At 41.0% G+C, this 27,622-nt stretch overlaps 1 protein-coding gene across 1 annotated transcript; it reads left to right on the top strand.

The window, feature by feature from the left end:
* The first annotated feature begins 804 nt into the window (after nt 1-804).
* Nucleotides 805-26,938, top strand: LOC144479550 (RNA-binding protein MEX3B-like). The gene is made up of 2 exons (XM_078198396.1): nt 805-1,386; nt 25,001-26,938. The coding sequence occupies exons 1-2, from the start codon at nt 888-890 to the stop codon at nt 26,260-26,262; spliced, it is 1,761 nt and encodes a 586-aa protein (XP_078054522.1). The 5' UTR covers nt 805-887; the 3' UTR covers nt 26,263-26,938.
* Nucleotides 26,939-27,622: the final 684 nt, after the last annotated feature.

Genomic DNA, 27,622 nt, shown 5'->3' on the forward strand with positions numbered 1-27,622 from the left:
TAAGAGCTGCACTGATACTAAATCAACCCGGTGATGAAGTCCCTTCCCCACCTTGCAGCCAAACCTGCGCCCTCCGCCTTTCAGGCACCCCCCCCCCCCCCCCACCCCTCCCCTTCAGACCCCACCCCACCCCTTCAGACCCCTCCCCTCCAGACCCCACCCCTCCAGACACCATTCTTCCTCATGCTGCTGCTCTGGGCCTGGTGTTCAGCACACACTTGCTAAGGCTTGCCTGTGGGTGTGGGCGGATGGATGTTTTTGCGCCTTGACCCCTGACCCGGCGGCGGATGGCCGGTTCCCATTGTTTTGCTGCGGCGACGTCACTGAGCACATTTCCCGGTTTGAGTGAGTGAGGGAGGGAGAAGGACAAAGAAAAAAAAAGGGAGGGAGGGACAGACACACACCGGGGGGGGGAGGGGAACGAAGGAAAGGGCACGAGGGGAGCGCGAGGCGGTGGGAGGGGGGGCGGGGGGGAAGAGAGCGCGCGAAGCAGCGCGCGAGGTAGAGACAAAGGGAGCTTGGAGCACGCGAACCGGAGCTTGGAAGGGAGGAGGGCGGGTGAGGTAAGGGGCGCAGGCGCGTTGGAGAGCGCGAGCCCGAAGAGGACGGGGAGTGGAGGAGGAGGAGAGAGTGCGCGCGCGTGCGCACACCAACCAGCCCAGGAAGGGAGGAGGAGGAGTAGAGAGTGCGCGCGCACACATACACACACCGGTCAGCCCAGGGGTGAGGGAGGGAGTAGAGAGTCCGCGCGTGCGCACTCCAGCCAGTGACACAGGCAGCTCGGGGTGGGGGAGGGAGGAGGAGAGAGAGAGAGAGGAGGGAGAGAGCGCGAGCCCGGACTCTCGCGCCCCGAGTGCCAGCCAGCCGGCCGGGCGGGCGGCCGCGGGATGCCAGGCTCCATGTTCTCCGAGATGGAGCCTGTCAGCGACACTGGCGGTAACGGCGGCGGGGAGAGTATGAGTAGCGGCGGCGGTGGAGGAGCAGGAGTTGCCGGTGCCGTTGTTGTTGTCGGTGCGAGTGGGGCCGCCGCCGCCGGCGGGACGGAAGAGGAGCTCGCCTTGGATCACCTCTCCATCTTGGGGCTGGGGGAGGAAGGAGACGGCCTCTTGGGCGAGGGAGGCGGCGGAGGAGGAATGGGCGCCGGCGGTGTGGTGGTGGTGGTGCCGGAGGAGGAGGACGACGAGGAGGTGGAGGATGAGGGCGGCATGAATGGGCTAGCCGGGCTGCCGCACTCGGCCGCCTCGCTCTTCCACCCGCCGCTGGTGCCGCCGCCTCCCCCGCTGTTCACCATGCCCGGGGACCCCGGGCGCAGGAAGAGCGTCAACATGACCGAGTGTGTGCCGGTGCCCAGCTCCGAGCATGTGGCCGAGATCGTCGGAAGGCAAGGTAAAAGAGACGCGCATTGAGGAAGCGACCAAAAGAGAAAAACACACTCCTTTTCCTTTTTTGTTAAAAAAAAAGTTTTGCAAACTCCAAGGGAAGGTGGAAATAGTTTAAAGCAGCAATCGCACAAAGGAAAGGGCTGTGGCAATGTGCAGAGGAAAACAAACACTTTTTAAAATATGCATTTAAATTTTGAAGGAAACTTCACAAAGCATGGAAAGAGCACTGAGAGGGCAAAACGCTTTCTTATGCATGAGATGTATGGTGGAGGATGTGTTATGTTGGGATGGGGGTTGGGAGACGCATTGTCTTGTTTTTGAATGGTTCCAAAGGATGCTTTCATCTCTCATCTTCCAAAAGTGTGTGTATTGTCGATATGGTTCGATTGACTGCACCAGGAGCTGATAGTTCACAGTATTTTATTCTGCAGTGTTGGAAGGCGTTGAGTCTCTAGTTTGGGTTTAACGCAGTTCCTTTGTGTGGGGTGGCGCGAAAGGGGGCAGAAATAGCTTTTTGTGTGTGTGTGTGCAGGACTTGTATGGATGGAGTACCGCAGCTGAAGCGTTGGAGCGTTCACTAACGAAATCTCCATCCGATGTAAAACGTGAATTTCTTTGACCATTGCAATCTGCTCACAAAATATAGTTTTACCCTGAATGCTTCATTATACTGATAAAATTGTTCATTTGGAAAGTGGGTCGGTTCCATTTTTTTTGTTGGTATATATATCCCCATAACACACACCCAAGCTTGGTGGATGGATATTCTGAATCCAACCCTGTGTGGGAATTGGCCATTGTATAAGATTTAAGTGAAAATTAACTTCAAAAACACAATTTTGTTTCAGTACTATCATATAAGCAGAAAGTGTAAGTTCTTGTGTTAGAATTGAAGGTGGTGATCATTTTTTTTAGTAAATGGAGGCAGATTTTTCACTGGTTCATTGTTTCCTTTGTTCAGGAATCAAGCCATGCTCTGATTTATATGCTGACATCATAGGCTGTAGTGCTGGGAGTCTGGGATTGATTTAAGTGTTTCACGTTTTTTGCTTTTGTTTCCAGGGCTGCAAATATTGCCATAATTTGAATAGATTAATTTCCAAAAATTCCCCTCGATAGTAAAATTGACTTGAGGCATTTGGACACTTAAACGCTCACTTTAATAAAAAAACGTTTTGGTCAAAGTAAGATTCTCGCTGAGCCTTTGCGCAATTTTGAATACTTAAATGTGTATGACAGTTGTATTTGGTAAACGCTAACTTAATATGGTTTTGTTTTTATGTTGAGATGCAATAACCTGTTTAGCATTACACTGTAATTTGGAAATAAGAAATAGGAGCAGGAGTAGGCCATCTAGCCCCTCGAGCCTGCCCCGCCATTCAATAAGATCATGGCTGATCTGACGTGGATCAGTACCACTTACCCGCCTGATCCCCATAACCCTTAATTCCCTTACCGATCAGGAATCCATCCATCCGCGCTTTAAACATATTCAGCGAGGTAGCCTCCACCACCTCAGTGGGCAGAGAATTCCAGAGATTCACCACCCTCTGGGAGAAGAAGTTCCTCCTCAACTCTGTCTTAAACCGACCCCCCTTTATTTTGAGGCTGTGTCCTCTAGTTTTAACTTCCTTACTAAGTGGAAAGAATCTCTCCGCCTCCACCCTATCCAGCCCCCGCATTATCTTATAAGTCTCCATAAGATCCCCCCTCATCCTTCTAAACTCCAACGAGTACAAACCCAATCTCCTCAGCCTCTCCTCATAATCCAAACCCCTCATCTCCGGTATCAACCTGGTGAACCTTCTCTGCACTCCCTCCAATGCCAATATATCCTTCCTCATATAAGGGGACCAATACTGCACACAGTATTCCAGCTGCGGCCTCACCAATGCCCTGTACAGGTGCATCAAGACATCCCTGCTTTTATATTCTATCCCCTTCGCAATATAGGCCAACATCCCATTTGCCTTCTTGATCACCTGTTGTACCTGCAGACTGGGCTTTTGCGTCTCATGCACAAGGACCCCCAGGTCCCTTTGCACGGTAGCATGTTTTAATTTGTTTCCATTGAGATAGTAATCCCATTTGTTATTATTTCCTCTAAAGTGTATAACCTCGCATTTCTCAACGTTATACTCCATTTGCCATATCCTCGCCCACTCACTCAGCCTGTCCAAATCTCTCTGCAGATCTTCTCCGTCCTCCACACGATTCACTTTTCCACTTATCTTTGTGTCGTCTGCAAACTTCGTTACCCTACACTCCGTCCCTTCCTCCAGATCATCTATATAAATGGTAAATAGTTGCGGCCCGAGTACCGATCCCTGCGGCACGCCACTAGTTACCTTCCTCCAACCGGAAAAACACCCATTTATTCCGACTCTTTGCTTCCTGTCGGATAGCCAGTCCCCAATCCACTTTAACACACTACCCCCAACTCCGTGTGCCCTAATCTTCTTCAGTAGCCTTTTATGGGGCACCTTATCAAACGCCTTTTGGAAATCCAAAAACACCGCATCCACCGGTTCTCCTCCATCAACCGCCCTAGTCACATCTTCATAAAAATCCAACATGTTCGTCAAGCACGACTTTCCCCTCATGAATCCATGCTGCGTCTGATTGATCGAACCATTTCTATCCAGATGCCCTGCTATCTCCTCTTTAATAATGGATTCCAGCATTTTCCCTACTACAGACGTTAAGCTGACCATGTTTATTAATATATTAAATCTTTGTTTTCATGCAGAAAAATGTATTTATTCTTTCACTGCAGGATGGCTAAATTATTTAAACCAAATTTTGTAGAAAATATTTACACTAACAAACTCCTATCACTTTGCATTTTTGCTAATGAATGATACTGGCATTGTTATTTTTGATCTAGGTATGCAAGGCCTCTTTAAAGACCACAAGAGCAACATAATATTGGAAATTTCTCTATATCCAGTGCAGAGTAAATGGTTGCTTTCTTGGAATGTTGCTTTAATTTCAATTTTCCCACCCCATTCCTCTTTTATTCCATTCTTGAATCTTGTAAAAGCTTTTGATGGAATCTGATTGGCATCCAACCATTATACTTGTAGCTGGGCAATTTCATTGAGGCTAGACAGAGCTGTTGGGTTGTTTGATTGGAGGGTTATCACATTTGAGCTTGACAGGCCATCACTTACTTGATGCTTGTACATACATTGTCAGGATCATAAAGTGATAATCAAGTGTGGGAAACTGAGACAGTTATCATTTGGGCTCAGGTTTTGGATATTCTTGCCAAATAAATGGTTGAACATTTTGACACGTGTGCACTTCATATGAAAGTGTTCCATCTAAGTAAACACATCAGCATGTTCAATGATTTCCAGGAGCTGAATTTTGTGTCATCTTTCTTGTACCAGTTATGACACTTTGGCTTTGAGTGTTTAAATTAACTTGTTTGAAGTTGTTTACTTTCTATTGCAAGAGTAAGTACATTACTTTAAGCCTGCAACCGTCACTGGTAAACCTGGCTGAGGTGGTGGGTAACTTCCACCCAGGTCATGCAACCCTCACCAGGTGAGTAATGGCTTTCTTTCTGATTTTAGTGATCTCTTGAGCAAGTTAGCTCAGCCTTGTTTAGTATTTCTCACAGAAATGCCCTAGTCAGCTGTGCTGATACATTTTTTGGACGTTTTGGAAAGTGCACTGTTTAGATTATATTTCCACTTGTGAATTTTTCCCTTTCCCCTCATTTTCTTTTTTAAACCTTAATTCCATCATTTTATGCTTATTAAACATTTCTTTATGAAAGCAATGGATTGGCAGCTTCATGTCTTATAAACAAGGCCAATGGTTTCCAATGGGGGAAAAGTGGCGGGAGTTGCGTGGCTCTGTACACGCAGTTTCAGAGCAGAGGACGGAATTCAGTTTGGCTACAGTTGATATAAGCCTGAGAAAATCTTGAAAAACAGGAGAAGATCATTTGAAAATTGAGACGTATATATTTCTCAAAGTCACTCATCGTTGGATTACTCTTGTTTTGATGTTTATACAAAAGCAGTTAACTTTTTTCAGAAAGTGCTACTGCATAGGGTGTCGCTTTGTGCTCCCTAAATAAAACTACTTTCTTTACATTTTTTTAAATGAAAAATTGTAAAAATCAAATCTGTGGGGGGGGAAGGATCACAAATGCTATTATAAATTATTTCTGCTCTCCATTCAATATTTTTGCTGTTCCCTTGAAAGTGATACAGTTCTAAGATTCCTTTTTGGTATTCCGTCCAAGTAGATCTATGCAAGGCAGATGATGAGTATCCTGGGGCTATTTCTCTAGAGGGGGGAGAGGAGAGAAGATCATTTGACTTTGATTAGGCCTCCCATAATGTAATATCCAGCAGGATTCACTGAATAGTATGGCAATGGACAGACTAGTTATGTTTGTTCCCTTCACACAAACCACTCTCCAAAATGCATTCCCAAGTCCTGGGATGAAATTTAGGGTGACTAACTTAGGTGAAATTTAGGGTGCATTCCTACTGCAGATCTAACTTGTAACCCTCCTAGTCAATCCTATACGGAGAGTTTTTAACAGAACTGTTTCTTTTTTGCAAGAAGGATAGCTAAAGCCTTAAAACACTCCTGAGAGTTGTACTGGTCTGGTTGATGGGTTTGTATATTTTCCATATTTAAAGCTGTCTGCCTGTTGTCTCAATGGAGCATTAGAAATTGAGCAGCCAGTTAGATTATGACACTGGCTGTTACAAATGTACCTCTTCTAACTAAGCAGTTTAGATCTCTGGTTTGAACTTTACTCTGCTTTTACTTTGTATTTTTTCACTCCACCTAATTGGTTTGAAGTAAAAGTGGGTAATGAGTACTGTTTTGGTAATCCTGAGATATGAATGAAATTACAGCTATTTGATTTTATAATTTATTTAGAATCAGTTAATGGGTTGGGATAGAGACCAACAAAAGAAAAGGAAAGGCACTTGCCAATAGAGTCAATCATGTTTGCTATTGTACAGTTGTTAGTAGGCCATTCTAGAGTGCAGGCTACATGCTGTGATCTTGGCCAAGCAGCAACATGGAAAATAGAAGTTAAGATTTGTCTTAATTCTACTTGGTATAAACTGATAAATCTTATTGTTGGCAGTATTGATTCACAACATTAAAGCAAAATGCCTATTTGTAACAGAGATTGGAATATCTTATTACTAGGTGAAAGAACAGTTTAGCTAGTGGTAGTAATTTAAATTGTATTCCTACTCAATGTCACTTTCCTAAATTCGGCAGTGAATACAATCTCAAGTTTTTCAGGAGTTAATTGTTTGTTCAGCATCACTGGGTCTGGGCACACAACACTAAACTGCGTAAAATTACTATCAATAAAAGAACTGAATTGGCAGTAGGACTGAACGATTTGACTGTGTCACAGCATCTGCTGCATTTATAGATCTTTGGACTTCATTCATTCTGCAAAGTCAACTTGAGAGTCTCGCTGAATTAAAAATATATTAGAGAGGGATGGATGGCACAGTTAGCTGGAACACCATTCTTTTACCTCTGGCACCTGGACAGCCTGTGCAACTTGATGAGCGTTCATCTGTTGACTTTTGGGCAGTTTCAACACAGGGTCTGGAAACCGCTCAAAAAGCTAAATGTATTGAATTGACAACCTTATTCAAATTCGATGCATGGGTTACTGTGGTAAAAGCAATTATTGTATACTACAGCAGTAGGCGTTTCACATCTGGAAATGCTTTTAAGGCACATTATTGGGGCAGGGGTCGCTCTGTAGACCTCTGCTCTGTTTCTCATGTTTCATTTTTCTCATGTCCATACTTCAGCAGTCTTCCATGTTCTCATGAGCTGACGTTTGTAATAGAAGCCAGAGCATTATTTACAGTTGCACATCAAATACAATTTGTGGACACCACAGCTTTCTGATAGTTAAAATTGTAATTAAAATGTATATGTCAATATAGTTAACTTTATTTTTCAAATGCAATTGTTGTATAAAATCCCTTTTGGGAAGTTTAATTATGTGGGGAGTGGGTCTTACAAATTAACAGGAAGGCCAGAAGTACAATCTGATGGATGCTTGGTTTGCAACTCTTATTTAAGGGGATTGATTTTATACTTTTGCCTATTTTTTAAAATCCCTTCTGACAGCCTACCTGCAGCAGTGTATATTGCACAAGCATGTGCTGCACATTGCCCATGCGAATCTTGAGAGTCAACAAGCAGGTTATTCAACCACAGAAAGCATCATAGTTTACTCTTTCATATGTGTGCTTAAACCCAGTTTGGGATAATTACTTTATAAATGGGTATGGTGGGGATTTATGCGCACAATTTCTTCAGTTGGACAAGAGAACATTTTGCTTTTCAGGTAATTTTAAAATCAGTCCCATGTTCCTAAATTTGTGTGCTTTGCCATACTTAGAATGTGTACATTTCCACTTCTGTCTAACTACTACTGGTGCAAGGTTTATCCATGACTTTGATTTCCCCAGCATTCAATTTCATCAGCATTTTTACAAGTTGCAGCCTGACCAAAACACTCCTGTCCAGCTCCACAGTCACCTTGCTCTTCCCAGCTTATTCAATTTCTGCATGATATAATGCACCAGTTTTGAAATTGCTGCCCTCATTTACTTTCATGGTCTTTTCTGCTTTGTAACATAGCTGAGTCTTCTACTGTCACTGCTTCATGTGCTTTTTTTGGAAAACCCTCAATTTTCCTATCTTTCTTTCAACAGTGTCCAAAATTGTTTAATCTTGCCTTTGGTCAACAACCTAAACCTCCCATCATTATTCGATCAGCGCGTAATAGTATTTCTCTATTACTACTTGGTCGGTTTCTTTGCCTCTGCAGAGTGCTTCGAATACTTTATTGCACTTCAGACATCACTAAAGAGTCGGGTTATCATGCTAGTACTGTTACTATAACTCAGTGTAGCTCACACATCTCCTTACTGAGCTGAGATGGCATGCAAACTGCAATATGAGAAAAACAGTATTGCAGTTGTAATTATTTTAAATTAGAGTAATAGAATTTTATTTTATTTAGTGAAGTGGTTTAGAATGTTTGTCCATTTACCTCCGAAATCTGAATGTGATTTCAGCCAAGACTAATTGAAAGTTTTTTTTTGTGGTGGAAGCTGTAAAGATTCTTGTAGAAAATTTATTTGGGCAGGCTTGATGTCATTTGGAGTGGCCTAGCAGTAACGCACAAAATTACCTACGGACTTTTTGTTGACAAAGATGGCTATTGATGAAGTGGGATCCCCTCTCACTGTTAGAATGAGTATGCTCTTATGGTTGAATTGGAAGTATATTTTTGGGGAAGAGTAAAAGGAAAGCTTTATATTGCATCTGTCCAATGGCTAGATATTCATGAATACTGATGGAATCCTTAAAATGGAAGTGCTCCATTCAGCAGCATTGATGCCCTTTGTGCATTGAAAAGCACATTTAAAAACAAATATTTTGTATGCAATATGTTGCAAATATTCATAGTCACTTAGAGCGTAGGAGGAGGCCATATGGTCCATCGGGTCCATGCTGGCCCTCTGTGGAGCAATCCACTCAGTCCCACTCCCCAGTTCGATCCCTGTAGCCCTGCAGGTCTATTTCCTTTTGAAATTATTGACTGTTTCTGCTGCCACCACTCTCAAACCAATTAATACATTGAAATAAATGTCCTGGTAAGTTTTTAAAAAAAATAAAAACTTCAATGCGTTGAGTGTGCATTAAAGATGAATTCAGAAATGATGCTGTAGGTTAAACATACCTTGAACTGTGCTTACACATTTTTCTTACTAATTTAAAGTTAATTGTTTTGGGATTCTTTACCATCATTCTTGCTCCCAATTTTTAAACTTATTTGAAAAGCATCTGATCACAATATTATGCACGAAGCATGATATGCTTTTAACTTTTGGACTTTTTTGAGTTCATGAGTATAATTGTTACTGTGGAGAACTACCAAAAGCTTCATTAAAAGATTGATGCAAGTTAAAAATAGCTAGCATCTGAAGAATAAACCTGATTATGTATGAATGCAAGTTACTAATCATGCTTTATAGCTTAAGATGCAAGTATACGCAATTTTTCTTTACCTGTATTTATCTTTGGGGGGGGGGGGGGGGGCACATTGTAAATGTAAATATAGAAGTTGTAAATTTCTATACAACTTGATAATGTAATTTTGAGATTCTCCTCATCAAAATTAAACAAGATGCACTATTTTAAAGTATTAGATTTTTCAATAAATCATTGTATCCTCAAAAGTTACTCAACAGTCAACACTTAAGTCATCGGTGGTTAACAGTGGTTAATTTAAAAGATTTCTGGTTTTAACTTCCATCCAATCTACATACATTAGCCTTTAAACATGAAATAAGCGCTACCCCCACAATAGAATTGGAGATGCCCTTTGGTATATTTCAGCCTTCAATTTTGCAGATTGTCTTTTTTTGGACAGCACTGAATATTTCTGGTAATGTTCAACTGGAATTATTTTAATTTGGTATTAGTGTACTAGCTAACTTGCAATCTTGCACTTTGAAGGATTTTGGTGAAATCAACAAATGGGATAAATTTTGTGTGCATGGATAAACATATTTTAATGTCATTATCTCAATGTATTTGATCAAATGCTCTATTGACTCTCAGCAGATTAAAGTTAATTAGTTACAGGTAGGCTTATATCAACACTGCAATGAAGTTACTGTGAAAATTTAGCACGTCTTTCAGACTGTGGGAGGAAACTGGAGCACCCGGAGGAAACCCATGCAGCTGGGAATTGAACCCAGGTCCCTCATGCTGTGAGGTATCAGTGATAACCACTGTATGGAACTACTGTGTCCTTTCAGCACTTAGTGTTTTTATTTGATTTCCTCTTACAATTTTTTTTCTTTTATCTAAATAAGATCTGTGGCCTTTTGGCAGTTGGCTGTATTATTTGAGTTTGGTGAGGGGTAGATATAGAGAAAATAATGATGTAATATGAGATTGTGCCCTGCAAAGCATCACATTTTCTCAGTTACCGGTGCTTGTGAAATGTAGGTTTTCGTAGACTTGACCACTTTGTCATTATTTGTACAGTGATATATGTGCTGTGTGATGAGTAGTTTTGGACACTTTTGTAATTACTGCAGCAGGAAATGGTATACCTGCAAAGACAATAATTCACGCAGGATCACAAAGGAGCTATTGGAAAATATTGTGAAGAAAAGCCAAATCTTTGCTTTGGCTGAGCTGTACAGTAATTGTAAGAATCATTGATTTTAATCTCCAAAGTTAGATTAGAAGGTAAAGATTCTACCATCACTGCGCAGTGGTAGAAATTCTGACATGCTAAGAATGAAGTGAGAAATCAGGTTTGTAAATGTTGGGAGAGAATTGAATGAATATTAAATTGTCTACTAGTGATGTATGAAAGTTAGCTATATGCGAGAAAATGCTGAAACTATTTTGTACTTTATTCCCAAAGTCTCTGCATAATGTTAAGTTCATTGGTTTTAAATCATATCGCAATTTTATTGGCAGAAAGTATTTGTTGTATGTGTTTCTATCCAATCTATCATCGCAACTGAAACTTTGTGTGCCATTACTGCGGTACGTTATCTTCCATTCTTTGCAGTTGACTGAAATATGTGAAGGTCACTTGTTGCTTTTGCACCTGAAAGCTGCACAATCTCGCTATGGCCATTGATTATGTATGAATGCAAGTTCATACTATTTGGTTAAGGAGATAAAAAGAAATGCATTTACTTTTCATAATTTAAAAAATATAACCCCATTGAATGTGCTGCACTCCCCATTATAGTTTACTCATTGATTACAATCCTCTGCCCTCTGAAAGCATTTACTTGATGGGGTAATTTTTTAAATTGCCATTATATTTGTTTCCAACAAGAAGAAAGAAAATATACTTGCTTTCTAGTTAATGAGAGCATATTTAAAGGATGCATTGAACCACTATCATTTTCTTTCTAGTCATGTAGTGAATGGTCCTCAATGTGTTTTGTGCATGGGGAAGGGAAACTACATGCAAAGGTTGCTGTTAGACACCTGAGGAATCCTCACTCCCTCTTACTGTGAGTTCCCTGCAGCCGGCCAAGACTATTTGAAACATCAACTCTGAATCTTCGGGGAAGAGTGAGAGTGGTGAGTGTAAACATGAAAACTACTCTGTGCAGTAAGACACCTCAAAGCATTTTAAATTAATGAGGGTGCATTGAGACAATGGAGAAAGGATGGGGGAAAGTGACAGGGTGTGGTGCAGGCTTGTGAAATAAACAAGTGAAGTTGCAGAGGTGGAGGGAACCCTATGCATTGTCTGGCAACTACTGGTGAAGTGGAGCGAATGGATAGGATTACAAAATGTGTCCATGATATGCTGGACCTCACTATCATAAATTAGGGTTAAGGCCATGGATGAATTTGAGGGGGGTGGGGGTGAATATTAGAATATTAAGAGCTTGTGGAGTTTGAAAAAGCTTAGATCACCAGACTTTCATGTATTAGGGCCAGGTACCATATCGATTATAATTTATGGAGGATTGACATTAAATTAGCTACCTAGAAGAAAATGGATCATGGCGATGAATGAACTAAGGTGTTTTGAGATGGTGGGGACAAATGAGCTAAGTTATTGTGGTGAAATAAAGGCTTAGTGACAATGAAGGGGAAGTTGAGCTTGGGTTGAAGTAGACTATCAATGATTTCGTCTTAAGATGGTAGCCAAGGAAGTTGGTGGAGTAAGTTAGAGGCAAATGTGGGCTGGTTTATGCCAAAGATTTGGCTTTGTTGACACTTAAGTTTGCTACAAATTAACCAGATGTGACTGACATCGTAGTTGGAGAATGCAGTAACAGTCTAGGCCTGTATAATATATCCATATATGTGCAGAGTTAGGAATTACCATCGTGCATTTGGATTGATCCCTTGCCTCCAGACGAGGTCAGCAAGGAGTAGCTTGTAAATAATGGAGGGCAAAACCGTGGTCGAATCCTTAAGATTGACAGGAGTTTAAGCTTGAAGGCAAAGCCGTTGGAGGTAGTGTAATGTCTGCATTGCAAAGGAGACGTTATTGTGGGAGAATGTGGTGGTTAGTGGCGCAGCTGATGGCAGAAAAGTGAATCCATAACTAAGTAATAATTATATTAACTATGTGCACAGGGCTTCTAACAAGGTGAGATAATAGTACCCCTCGAAGAGAATGTTGTTTAGAATTTTGAAGCCAAAGGATACGTCAAAGATAAGGTGACCAGAGATGGAAAGAATTACAGTTGAAGCTGAAAAGACTTGCACAACCATGGCGTGTCCCAGAGTGCTTTAACAAGCAACCACCCATTTTCACACAGCAATGTGATAGCAAGATATTGGTTGAGGAATATACATTAGTCAGGACAAGAGGACAGCTGAGGCCTCACGTTTGACATTAGCCAAAAGACGGCACTTCTGACAATTTAGTCAGCCTGTTGATTATGTTGCTCAAGTCTTTGGAACGGGAATCTTGTGAGAACCCATAACCTTCAGGCAAGTATGAATCATTCAGGCCACTGAATCATGGCTGACAAATGGTAAGAACCGTGCTGATCAGCATGAGACTTTTATTAATTTCATACGGTGTAGACGTTACTGGCCAGACTAGTATTTTTCACCCATCTCTAATTATCCTTAAACTATGTGGCTTGCCGTACCATTTCAGAGGTCAGTTAAGAGTCAGCCATATTGCTGTGGGACTGAGTTGCATGTAGGCCAGACCAGGTAAGGATGGCTGATCTCCTTCCCTAAAGGACATTGGTGAATCCAATGGGTTTTTATGACAATTAATAGTTTTAGACCACCATTACTGAGATCTTCTTTATAATGCCAGATTTATTAATTGAATTCAAATTTCACCAGCTGCCATGGTGGGATTTGAGCCCTGTCCCCAGAGCATCATTCTGGGCCTCTAGATTATGAATCCAGTGGCAGTATCACTGAAGTCCTCACTGAAGTTGGGTGGTCAGCAGTTGGGATAGGCAATGATTGAGAGAGGCAAGCTTCAAGGATGATTATGCTGAAAGTGAAGACTGTAAAGAAACTACAGAGAATGAGGATGGAGGGAAGTAGGGAAAGTTGGTAGTTCTTCCGAGGCAGGAACAACTCAGTAAATGGTCTTGATCTTGGAAAGGTTGAGTTGTTTCTGCTCTCCAAGAAAGTGGTAGTTTTAGTCAGGGTGGTGGTGTGATGCTCTGTATTATGATAGTCCCGTCGTATCTGACAGCATACAGCCACATTAGCCAGTTGACAAGTACATTTGAGGGTTTAAGTATAGTGAGAGTGCAGAGTTAACTGTTGTTGGTGAAGGTGATTGGCAGAGATTACAGGGAAAGAAAGATGGAAATGGTGAAACCAGAGAAAATTTGCAGAAAGGGAAAGCTGAAACATTTTGGATGTCTTTTAAACAGCGGAATAAAAATTGTGAAGCTCAACTTGCTAATTTTTAAATTGTTAGCAGCTATGCACATCTTTTTGATTATAGCTCAGCAAGACATTTGTGGTAGAAATCCTATTTGGTATAGTCTTAAGCAGAAAATGTACACGAGGACTGCAGCAGCTACAGACAAGACCTGCTTAGTTGAGTTTGTGTATTGTAGACTTAGCCAATTTTCATAAATTAAGATATGCCCATAGATGGATTGTTTTGCTTTTAAGGAGCCTTTTGCCATTTTGAATGTTTCTAATGACAACAATGACATATGTGGAATTGCAGTTTGAAGTTGACTTGAAATTGATCAGATAATTGGTGTTAGAGGCTTATTTTGGGATTCATTACCAGTTCTATGCAGTATGAAATATTTTAATATGTACTTAAAGATATAATGAAGTGTATGTCAGTAAGTTATGTTAATGTTTTTCATTTAATGTACATTTTAACACATTCTTTTGTACTAATCAAGCTTGATTTGGTGATGACCTGCTGAGCTCTTTTAGCATTATGATTTGGTAATGCTTTGATTTTGGTGGGGATGGTGTTGAAATAATTATACAGCTGTTGGTATGCACTTGGGCTGCCTCTACAGTCATACTATAATCAATAGTATGATTTTAAAATCCCATTCTTTTACTTTTGACACATTTGATTTTAGATAATGCTGATAAGACTGTTCCTCAGTTAGGTTTAGACTGGTGTAGTCCAGTTGCTAGTAGTCAAGTTCATATTAGAAAACTACTCTCAATTGTACATTTGTAAGTGAGAGAACAGTAAATCTCACCTTAATTAAGTTTGAGAGACCCTCTGAGGTTGAAATTCAGTGTGTTTGAGACAGAGTAAATGGATCCTCAGTTCATATGCAACTTTGGAGCGAGAGACTTGTGCCAAAAGTGTACATATTTTCTGTTTGGTATCTTTTACTTTGAGCCAGAATTCATGTTGTCCACACGACGTGTCTCAGATATTTGCAGTATTGTGTAAATTTTAGTCTTGCCCAAATCAGAGCCTTTTAAAGATTCAGTGGTGCACTGTTGAATTCCTAATGAGCAAGCAGCCGAATCGGAATCATAATAGCAACAAAACACTGAGCTGCTTTGGTTCAGTACATTTATGTAAGGCAGGAAGGGCCCAGTTTCTCCAACTTGCTGACTCAATTGATCTCAACCATGCCTGCAACGGAAGGAAAGATAGAGGGTGTTTAAAATTTGCTTCAGGGCCAGTGGGCAGAAAAATCTGACCAAATTTCTGCTTGTGGAAATTGTTGCTTCCTGCAAGAAAGTATTTTGGGGAGAATATTGGTGAAGATAAAATCTGCTTGATCTGCAATACTCTTAGTGGTGGAATAGTCCATTTAGTGGCTAGGCTCGCATCCGAATAAATGTCCCTAAAATGAGGTACCAAATCAGTAACTGTGGGGCTCTATCTCGGCATGAGTCAGCATTTTCAAAAGCGATAAGAGCGTGCCAGTGCCGCAAGGTCACACTTGTAGAATATGGCGCCAGACTAGCTCCAAGTTGCATCTAGTAATTGTTGAAGATTTGTATGCGTAAAGAGTGGGTTCTTAAGTCCACCTCTGTCTCTCTAGCATGGTTGAGATCAATTGATTTTTGCATTATCTTTATGCTGTCTCTTTATGCTGATCGCTCAACACCAGCAGTTGGAGGTTTTGCTGGAGTTTTCACACTTGTACAGATATACATGCAAGAGAATCAAGTCCATTGAGAGATATTAAAAATGTCCAATTGTACAGGTGTTTTATCCATGATTCTGAAAACATAAAGGTAACAAATGTAAACCTATTTTAGCAATATTGACGAATGTGATTGAGCGATGCTCCAGCAATGGAGCACTGAAAAATGAAACTAGAGACATTGTTTTGTCTGTCGGGCATTAGAGATAGAGAATTTGAGGCCCTAGCTGATTAGGACTGAGAATTTTGTACTGCAGGAGGTTGACTGGCCTAGGAGGTTTTGATGATGCCACTGCATGAAAACACTGGGACCAATGCCTCATTACGGGCATCCATTTTTCATGTCATCCATCCATCACCTCGAATAAGAAATCCACCATTTTAAAATTCAAGTTTCACCAGAAATTGTGTATCCACAGAATAAACATTCAGTTGTCTCGGGAAGCTTCCGGCACTCCTGTTTTGCACGAAACTCTCAGAATTCAATCTCACCCGCTGCACTTGTGCATTGTGATGCTGTATTAGCTGCTGAAGAATTGGCTTACCCTATTCGGCTAACTTTGTTTCAACCAAGGATCATTATACTATACAGCAATGTTAATAAAATGGCAAGTAAATTATATACACCTACAGAGTTACATATTTGCTACACTTACACAAGGGGGATTTGGATTCAGATGTTGGGCAAGTAAAATATCAGTTCTAGAATATTGTTTGGGATATAAAGAAAACTTGAATTCATATCTGCATAAATCAGCTCTCCTGGTGATTTCCAGCTTTAAATGTCCGTTTGTGGCACAGGTGGAAAGGCAGCAGCCAGGTGGGAGAGCAATGCTTATTGAAGTAATATGCTCAGTGGCCCATGTCATCAATTGGGTGACTATGAGCGCGGCCTGAGTTCATCTGGCAATCGCCATTGCATTGTGCTCAACTGCCTTGCCACCTCTTCTTCAGTTTGACATCCTATCATATCCTCACTCCTCAATTTCCTCTTCAGGCAGTTCCCGTCCCTGTTGAAGTGCCAGGTTGTGAAAGGCGCAGCAGGTGACTACAATATGCAGCACCCTCTGTGAACTGTACTGCAGGGTTCTACTAGAGCAGTCCAGGCACTGGAGCCTTATTTTGAGCACCCCAATGCTCTGCTCCACGATGGCTCCAAGAATGGCATGGTGGCACAGTGGTTAGCCCTGCTGCCTCACAGGGACCTGTGTTCAATCAGCCTTGGGTGACTGTGTGGAGTTTACACATTCTCCGAGTGTCTGTGTGAATTTCCTCCGGTTGTTCTAATTCCGTTCCACAGTCCAAAGATAGAAACAGAGAAACTCTAAGCAGGAATAGGTCATTCAGCCCCTGAAGCCTGCTCCGCCATTCATTTTAATCGTGGCTGATCATCGAATTCAATATCCTGATCTCTACCTTGGTCCCTTTAGTCCCAAGAGCTATATCTAATTTCTTCTTGAAATAAGACAATGTTTTGCCCTCAACTACTTTCTGTGGTAGTGAATTCCACAGATTCACCGCCCTCTGGGTGAAGAAATTTCTCTTCACCTCTGTTCTAAAAGGTTTACCACTTATCTCCAAACTATGACTCCTAGTTTGGGGGACCCCCCAGTTGCACTCTGACCTCTGTACGGGTGTCATCAGCCACATCTTCAGTGCGTATCCCCAGTTGCTGAGGATCCAGCCCTGTAGTCTGTAGACCCTCAAAATGGCAAGGAGCTGAGAATGTCTCAAGTTGTATGAATCATGTGCACTCCTCAGAATCATAGGATGTGCTTTGTGTGGCTGCAGACCAGCTGAACAACTGGGGAGTAGAAGCCCTTGAACTGTGATCTTTGGTGCCACAGGGATTGGAGAGCCACGAGTGCAGTAAATGGCACCCTGCACCTATGGAAAGCCAGTAATCTGGACAAATCGCATGGCTCTTGCATCCTGGCTTGCCTGATCTGGTCAAAATTGATGCATTTATTTGCCCTTGTAAAGAGTGTGTCCGTCACATCCTTGATGCACTTGTGTGCAGAGGCTTGCGAGATGCCATAAAGGTCCCCCATGGAGCCCTGAAAGGAGCTAGTCATGTAAAGGTTGAGGGCAGCTGTGACATCCAAAACCACAGGCAGTGAATGCCCTCCAAATACCCATGGTGCTAGCTCCTGAAAAAGGGCATGTATGAGAAGGGCAGCACGTGGCACAGTGCTTAGTATTGCTGCATCACAGTATCAGGGCCCCGGATTCAATTACAGCCTTGGGTGACTGTGTGGAGTTTACACGTTCTCCCCTTGTCTGTGTGGGTTTTCTCTGAGTGCTCCAGTTTGCTCACCAGTCCAAAGATGTGCAGGTTAGGTGGGTTGGCCATGCTAAATTGCCCCTTAGTGTCCCGAGATGTGTAGGTTAGGGGCATTAGTGGGTTAAATGCGTGGGGTTATGGGGATGGGGCGGGAGTTGGGTAAGGTATTTTGTCAAGAGTCAGTGCAGACTCGATGGGCTAAATGATGACCACCTGTACTGTAAGAATTCTATGATTTCTATAAAAGGATGCTATGAACACAGGAATTTCACAGAACACAATGAACTAGGAGCTGAGATTTAAAGGAGAGTTTATCAGATGGAACATAAACTGTTTGCAGGGTGTTTGAATTTAAACAGCTGACTAGGGGATGTGGGGTGAAGTTAGTGAGGAGCTAACGATTCTGGGGGAATTTGGGCCAGAACAAAGAATATCATACTTTAACCAGAATACAGCAATTTAAGATGAAAGGTGACAAGAGGACCGTCTTGTTAATGCAGCAAGTGGTTACAATCAGGAATGCACTGCAAGGAGTGTTTTGGAGGCCTATTAGAACTATAGAAAAGTTACAGAACTGAAGGAGGTCATTGGCCCATCTTGTCAGATTGAGGACACCCAAGTGCCCTTTTTAATTCCACCTTGCTGCATCGGCCCATAGCCCTGTAGCTTATAGCCTTTAAGGTGGCTTTCAAAAAGGAATTGGATAATTATCTGAAGAGAAAACATCTTTCGGGCTATGGAGAGTGGGTGGGAGTGTAGGTCTTGCAAAGAGCTGACATGGACACAACTGGCTGAATGGCCTCCTGTAATCATTCTATGATTTTATAAAAAGTTGTAGGATATTTGAACTATTAAATATGAATGTCAACAACATAAATAACTCTGGTCTCCTTTGGCATTGCACAGACTGGAATGTGAACCTAAATTGTGCTGCAGTCCTTAAATAGAACGCTACCAATTTGGATAAAGTGATCCTTAGGAATTACATCGATCAATCCAATGAACTTGGGTTTCTCTAGTCTGTATTTTAGTGGGAATAGGGCACGCAGCACAAAACTGCCATCTGGTACTAAATTAGCACTTGGTGGTGGACAGCTGATGTGGACTCTTAAAAATGCTTGAAGTAAAGCAATGAAGTTAAAACACTTGAGTGGATGTGCCTTGTTTTTGATGGGTGCCAAAGTAAGAAAGTGTTCTATTGACAACATTGATCATTAAATTCAACCTGATGCCATCCTCAAGCACGGTCAGTCATATAGTTATTCATATTGATCAGCCTAAATCTTTGGCAGTGGTTTTCCAATTGATAACCTGCTTAAGTGGTTATATTCATTGTTTTCATTACAGAAGAAAAAATATGGTGTTGCATAGTCTCAGCAACTCTGATCCTATGGAAGATTATGTATTTGAAATATTCACAGATTGTATGTCTTTTTTACATTTCTGTTCCTTTATTTTGTAGCCCAGTAAGGAAATGGCAAAGTGCTGCTGAAACAACACTTATTGGCCACTTGTAATAATGTATAATGGAAATGTTAATTAAAATGTAGTTAAATGGAGGTCATCTAGTTGCAGAAATCTCAGGAGCAGAAAAATCTACATTAAAAAACCATGGTATTTGATTTTTTTTAAATGGGAAAGTGAGATTCCATTCATAAACTGTATTAATATGATGTTGATTTGAGTCATTTTGCAACAGGGATAGCCAAATTTCTTTGGGCCACAGTTTGTACCATGAAGCCTAGGGCATAGCAAAGAATTATAAAATGGTATACTACAGCCCCACTGTGTCTATGGTAGACCCATTGAATTAATCCAACTCCTCTGCTCATTGCTGCTCGACCTTTACATTTCCTCCTTCAAATATTTGTCCAATTCTCTTGAACATTACTATTGAATCTACCCTCTTTTCAGACAGTGTGTTCATGAGCACAACTTGTTGTGTAAAAAGAAACTAAAAGTTTCCTCATTTCACTTCTGAACCGTTTGTCAATCACCTTAAATCAGTATCATCTGGTTACTGATGCATCTGCCATTGGTAACGCTCTCTTTATTAAATCATTCAAAAACATTCATGATTTTAAACACCTATCAAAACTCCTCTTAACCTTCTCTGCACTAAGGATAACAGCTCCAGTTTCTCCACATAACTGAAGTCGCTCATCCCTGATAGCGTTCTAGTGCAGTGTCCTGAACTGAGGGCTAACCCTTTAAAGGTCTACAATAATGTCCTTATTTTTGTACCCTTTTTCAATGTTAATAAAGCTAAGGAGCCTACATGCATTTTTAAAACAGCCATCTCAACATGTCCAGTCAACTTCAAAGATTTTTGTACACACCCAGGTATCTGGTACCTTATCCCCTTTAAAATTGTACCATTTCATTCATATTGCCCCTCTTCATTCTTCCTATTAAAAGGTAACACTTCCAGCTTGCATTAAATGCTGCTGCGTCTGCCGTTTCAAATATACACTTTATAATTTCATGAAACTGCATGCAAATTGCAAACACGAGTGTTTTTGGTATTCTGATTGAAGACTTATTTGGTGAAGAACGTCACTGGCAGCATGTCTTTCCAATTATCAAGGCCCCACAATAAGAAATGTTAATTCCTACACAACTGAATTTGAGAGCAAGATTGCCAGAGCTTAGTGCCACTGGTGTTGCAAGGATCCTCAGCTTTCTAAGATCATAACCAGAGCAGTTTCTGGCTCAAAAGTTAGACCTTTGGATAAGCTAGAGGTCTCTTGTTCTCAAACAGTTGAAAAGTCTGCAATGGATCAGTATTGGCATTAGTAAGAAACATTGAAGTTAGGAGCAGGAGGAGGCCATTTGGCCCTTCGAGCCTGCTCTGCCATTCACCACGATCATGACTGATCATGCAAGTCAACAGCCTAATCCTGCTTTTTCCCCATAACCTTTGATCCCATTCGCCTCAAGTGCTATATCTAGCCGCCTCTTGAATACATTCAACGTTTTGGCATCAACTACTTTCTGTGGTAATGAATTCCACAGGCTCACCACTCTTGGGGTGAAGAAATGGCTCCTCACCTCCATCCTTAGCGGTCTACCCTGAATCCACGAAAACAATCCTAACCTAGTCAATCTCTCCTTATACATCAGTCCCGCCATCCTCAGAATCAGCCTGATAAACCTTCGCTGCATTCCCTCGAGAACAAGAACATCCTCCTTCAGAATAGGAGACCAAAACTGCACACAATACTCTATCTAGGTGTGGCCTCATCAAGACTTTGTATAATTGCAACAACACATCCCTGCTCCTGTACTCGAAACCCCTCTCAATGAAGGCCAAAGTAGCAAAGTTTTAAATTTTCTCCCATTGAATATTTTTTAATATATGAAGTAAGGGTTTAATGATCCATCTGCTCTTCAGTATTTTCTGTCATAAAGTAAACCATGGGAAGATTTGAGTTTGACTGTCTATCTAACCTTTGAACTTTCCATTTGTCACCATAATTCTGCAACGATTGATCTGTTAAAACACACGCATCCACCTATGATATTCTTATCTAGAGCAAAATACTGTTATCTATTGGAGCCAAAACCACAGGTATAAATGGGGCGACATTGTGGCACAGTGGTTAGCATTGCTGCCTATCAGTTCCAGGGACCTGGGTTCGATTCCCAGCTTGGGTCACTGTGCGGAGTCTGCACATTCTCCCCGTGTCTGTGTGGGTTTCCTCCAGGTGCTCGGGTTTTCTCCCACAGTCCAAAAGATGTGCTGGTTAGGTGCATTGGCCATGCTAAATTCTCCCTCTGTGTACCGAACAGGTGCTGGAGTATGGCGACTCAGGATTTTCACAGTAAGTTCATAAACCTACTTGTGACAAATAAATAAACTTTAAAACTTTATGATCTGAAATGCAACTGGATTAGTCATCTATCAATAGATTTGACTAGACCACATTGGGTGCTGTCAAACCTCATTATTTTCTACTAAAATTGTCCACCACCCCAGTACATCAGAAATAAATCTGACTTCTTTACAGTATTGCTAACTGTCTGTGTTGTCAGACTGGTGGTCTGATATCCTGTTTTGGATAAACTGCAATTTCCACCAATTAAATACTGGGAAGAACAAAGCCATTGTTTTGGACCTCTGCCGTAAGTCCTATATTTGCCACTGACTCCATGTCCCTTCTCAACCATTGTCGATAGAATCAGGATGAGTTTTCAGCTTCCGATTCCAATTTGACTTGAGCGAAGCTTCTAGCTCTCTTATCCTCTTGCCATTTTTCCACCTCTAGCATCATCTGACTCCTCCTCTGCTTTAACCATTTTCTGCAGATCCTTCTGCCTTTGTTGCTTCTGAACTTAATTATTCCTACTCACCTGGGCAGTTTCATCTTTACACTCATCCAAAGCTCTCCTGCTCACATCCTATCCTATATTAAATCAAATTTACTCATCATGCCCTGCTCTTGCTTACCTATGTCAGCTCAAATTTAGAATTTGCATTGTCATGTTTAAATCCTCTCACGGCCTTGTCACATTTCATTAACTTCCTTCTGCTCTGCATGAATACAATATTCTTCTGCCCTTTTCTGCATCCTACTCCCTTTGCCCCACCACTGGCAGCCATAGGCAGTAGGAGCTGGAGAAAGATATTTGACCCTTCCAGCCTTGCTCTGCCATTTGGTAAAATCAAGGCTGATCTACCTTGGCTCCAGGTTACTGCAAATCCCCATATCCCTTAGTACCCAAACACCTGGCCTGCCAGGTGCCATGGCTTAAGGCAAGACAATCTTCAGAAGTCCTGGTCACAGCTGCAAAGTATTGTACCTATTCCTCTGACTATGCTTTTGCTATCATTACCAAATTCCTTTTCATTCTCCTCCACTACCCTGCCCCCACCACCAATTGAATTGCCATTGGCCAACTCTAAAGTTTTACTTAATCTAAGTGGTTTGACTGCATCCTGGTAACCCTATTCTTGATGCCCTGCAATGTCTGCATTCCAACTCCACATCTCTGAGCCAAAGTCCTTCAGGCTGGATATCCGGGATTGCAGTGCTCTGCACAAACTCCCATCACCTGTTTTGCCATGTTTATCTAACCCTATTTATTTTCTAAGTTAATGTTCGTTGATTATTTGGCTTTATTTATAATTGATTTATCTAGTTTGTTGTTACCAATTTAGTAATGTAACATCTAATTACAGTTCCTTAGCTTACAGCCAAAAGAAAGACACTCAGCATATACTTGAGGTAAAAAAGCAAGCAATACCTCCTTCCTCAGCATTGAATTCCCAACTTTACCATTCTGTTAACAAATCACTCTTTCATGACCACTCTTTGTGGCAACAATCGTGTTTATTTATGTACAGTTTGATTCGAACCCAAGTTACAACTTTCAATTCAACTTCCTGCTATCATAATTAACACCTATTCAGGCAACTGCTTATAGCTGATTGACAGTTAACTGCCACTGACGAGCAGTTTCCATTAAACTAAGCACCTGAGTTAGCTAGCAGTTTCTTTTACCATTTTTAAAGTTCTAAGTCAAATTCTAAACGTTGAACAATTTAGCTTGAGAAATATTTACCAGAGGAATTCCCACTTGCACCACATTCCTGACCTTAGCAGCGTGTTAATGAAGCACTCTTTCACGACCACTCTGTAGTCAACACTGTGACGTTAGCTGTCTGGAATTCCATCCCTGAACTCTGCTTCCCTTTAAGACTTTAAACTACTTTGACTGAGTATTTTCACCGTGCTCAATACAACAAATTCTTTTTTTTTCTTAGCATTTTATGCAGTTACCCCATTAAAGTTACCGTTACCCCATTAGGTTGAAATTTTGAACTAATTGTGCCTTGGGTGAAGATTTTGTACCATTGTCAGCTGGGTTTATCGCATGCACCTGGGTCAGAGTGTGATATTTAATGTGCTCTAGCCTTGAATTTTGTGATATATTACCCAAGTAAATTTACTGCACTCGAATGAAAGATGAAGCACTGTTGTGTGGCAGCAGTAGCAATGCCATCATAAAAGTTAGAATCCACACACTGGTACCAGGATAGCTGAGCAATTCAATGGGAGACCTGCTAGTATTAAATGTTGGGATTGACCTTTAAACGCAACATGATGCAAACACCCTTTGTGTGTACTAGCAGCTAGGATTCAGAATACATAGTACATCCTTAAGATGCTATCATATTTACTATACATCATGTATGATGACAAACTTTAAGGGTTCAAGTCTACTGCATTGATAAAGCATCATCCTTTTCTCTTAAATTGTTTCAGTTAATGGTTTGCTCTGAGTAATTGTGGTAGATGTGCACCTACTGGAAACCTATATTTCGCCATCTGATTGCATAATTATTTGATACTGGTTCTCTATGAATGTCTTGTTTCATCATGACATGGAAGTTATCACTCCAGATTATTCAGTTTCCATTTTAAACCACTTGGATTACATATTGAACCAACAGTCTAGATTTGCACCTAGCTTGTACTTGTACAATATCGTCAATGCTGCATTGTAGAACAGAATGCTACTAACTAGATTATTTTTTTAACCGTGCAGTTTCAATAGTGGGGGGTGACCAGGCAGTAGGATATATCTATACAATTTGTTTTAATGCTTATGTTTAGAAAAGCCTTTGGTTTAAATCCATGTATGAACACAAATCACTGTGCTTGCAAGCTTGCATTTTAAATTCTGATCATGGTTTCAAGCAGCTGTTTCTTTATGTATATGCATTGGGTAATGTAAACCCAAGATAGTGATCCTATTGGAAGAATTCTATCTCCATGCCCATTACAGCACATGTTAAAAGCAAGAAGTCTCATTTATAGAGAAGTTTTGTTTAATCATTTTTCGTTATACAAGACATAGCAGCTTTAAATGTATTAATGCAAGCACTTGTGACAATATTTCTTCAGTTCCTCAAAGCCGTGGAATTATATACCATGTTTGTGTTTTGTTTCTTGTACCATCTTTGCCAACCTCCAACCTACCAAACAAAAAAAATTATGCATGGGTTTTTAAAGAAGCTTTATTACTCAGATGGTAAATAGAAGGGACAGCTACATTGTTCAAAATATAACACTTTGTAAATTACACCAGCATCTGCCAATCTTTCCATACATTTCAATAAAGGCACTACTTTTTAAAATTTGTCTAACATAATTTTTTTTTCTTCAAAGGTTGCAAAATTAAGGCCCTTCGAGCAAAGACAAACACGTACATAAAAACCCCCGTTCGAGGTGAGGAGCCTGTATTTATTGTCACTGGAAGAAAGGAGGACGTAGCCATGGCCAAAAGAGAGATTCTTTCTGCAGCAGAACATTTCTCAATGATCCGAGCATCTCGCAACAAAACAAATGGACTGGCAGGAGCTGTGGCAGGGCCTCCAAACCTGCCAGGGCAGACAACAATCCAGGTGCGTGTGCCTTATCGTGTGGTGGGGCTTGTGGTAGGACCAAAAGGAGCTACCATAAAACGGATTCAGCAAACAACTCATACGTACATAGTCACTCCAAGTCGTGACAAAGAACCAGTCTTTGAGGTCACAGGCATGCCAGAAAATGTGGATCGGGCCAGAGAGGAAATTGAGGCTCATATTTCAATGAGAACTGGTGTGCTTATTGACTTAACAGCAGACAATGACTTTCACTCCAATGGAACTGATGTAAGCTTAGATGGCATCGGCACTACTGGAAGCCTATGGTCCAAGGCCCCAAATCCAGCCCGCAGACCTGCTGCTAGCTTTCGAAATGACAGCCTAAGTTCTTTGGGAAGTACTTCCACTGATTCCTATTACAGCAATAGATTAGCAGATACCAGTCCAACAAGTCCATTCAGTACAGGCAGTGGTGGCTTCACATTTGGGGAATCACTTACCTCTGTCAATTCAGATGAGCGTGATGTGGGCTTGGAGTATCCTGCAATTGATTGTCTTAGTGGGCCTCACAGCATGATATGGTCTCCATTTGAGCATGGCAATCCAATTCAAGCCTTTAATGGTAGCTCAACTGTCCAAAGACGCACTAACAGCATTAGTGGCTCTTCCACTCTCCGTGTATCACCCACCATTTCTGACGGTAGTGCCCTTGACCATCCATTGGCTAGGCGTGTGCAAAGTGACCCTTTAGCTAATTTAGCGTGGCTACCTAACCAGACATCCCTGTCTGCCTTTTCTAACAGTCCAGGCTATTCATCGTCTTCACTCCCAGGGAGTACCTCAGCAACATCTGGCTCCCCCACAGACTCGAGTGGTTCTGAAAGCAGACAGAAAAACAACCGTGACTGTGTAGTTTGCCGAGAGAGCGAAGTGATTGCAGCACTTGTTCCTTGTGGTCACAATTACTTCTGCATGGAGTGTGCCAACCGCATATGTGAGAAAGCCGAGCCCAAGTGCCCTGTCTGCCAAAAACCAGCATCACAGGCCATTCGTATATTTTCTTAGCGGCATCATGTCCTAGCAAGTACTGCAGGCAACACAAAGAACAGAATAACCGCTGTACAATATACCCTAGACAAACCTTATTTTATTTCGACTGGAAGACTATATTTCCTAGAGGAGATGTTTACAAATTAGCTTTAATTTTAACCCAGTCATCATTGGCAATTTTGAAATAAGTTAGATATTGTTGAGCAGTTGTAACCACATGTGCTGATTGTGTACTGCTTGTCAAAGTTACTATGACAGTATTCAGTTAGATTTAAATAAAGGAAAGGTCCGCCGCACTTTGCAGATATGAGTTTTTAAAATTTCTACCTAGCATTTTATTTTTTAATGCATAGAATATATCTTGTACACATAGCTGAGAAAAGCCGAGTGGTTGTATGTTTTATAACACCAGAGTTTAATTGTGACAGCACCAGTACAGATTACTAAATATTCAAGTTTTATCATTTGTTTACCTCTTACTATGTATATGTAGGGAATTTATAGGACTGAAAATGTACTTTATTTGAATAAATTTTAAAAACTAAATATATTTTATTTTAAGATAATGGACCTTTAACCTTACATGGCTAAAGTACTGATATATATTTGCTGAACTGACTTGACGGTATGAAATTGTATTAAGAGTTTTATTTTTTGACTTAAACCTTCTTAATAAAAACTTTTTACAGTATATTGTGTGGAAGAAAAAACATTTTGTTGTGTGACCGTTTGATAGGGGCAAAAAGGAAAAACTCCTATTTGAAATCTGATTTCACACTGTAATGACAAGTAAGCCCATGGAACTTTAAATGAGAATGTAGGAATGTGAAGATTGGTGGAGAAATTGTGCATTTTTAAAAGAAAACTGAAATGGAGCAGCCCTACCCAAGCCATGTGCTTGCCAAAACCTTTATGAATTAAATATTCTAAAACCTTGCACCTAATTTTTTTTTAACGAAGTGTTCAACTACGTGGTAAACATTATTGAGGGGGAGTTATTAGAATTGACGCTACTGTTCATACAAACACACTAATTAGGAGCGGGAGGAGCCCCTCAAGTCTGATCCAACATTTGGAGAGATCATGGCTGATAGGATTGAGGCCTCAACTCTGCTTCACGCAATACATTGGCATGAATGAACAAACATCAACATTTAAAATCTCAGTAGACAAAACAATACCATAATGTGAGTCTCTCACTCACAACTTTCTTGATTGTTACCCATAGCCTGGGCATAAATACTTAAAAGTACTTGTGTGCTTAACACTATCCTATATAGTATAATTATTCAAACCAAATTAAGCTTTGCTTGACACCTTTGGTATCAAATGCTCAGAAGTATTTGCTTTAAATACAATGTTCTGAATAGAAATT

Source organism: Mustelus asterias, chromosome 26, assembly GCF_964213995.1.
Source record: "Mustelus asterias chromosome 26, sMusAst1.hap1.1, whole genome shotgun sequence".
NCBI lineage: Eukaryota > Metazoa > Chordata > Chondrichthyes > Carcharhiniformes > Triakidae > Mustelus > Mustelus asterias.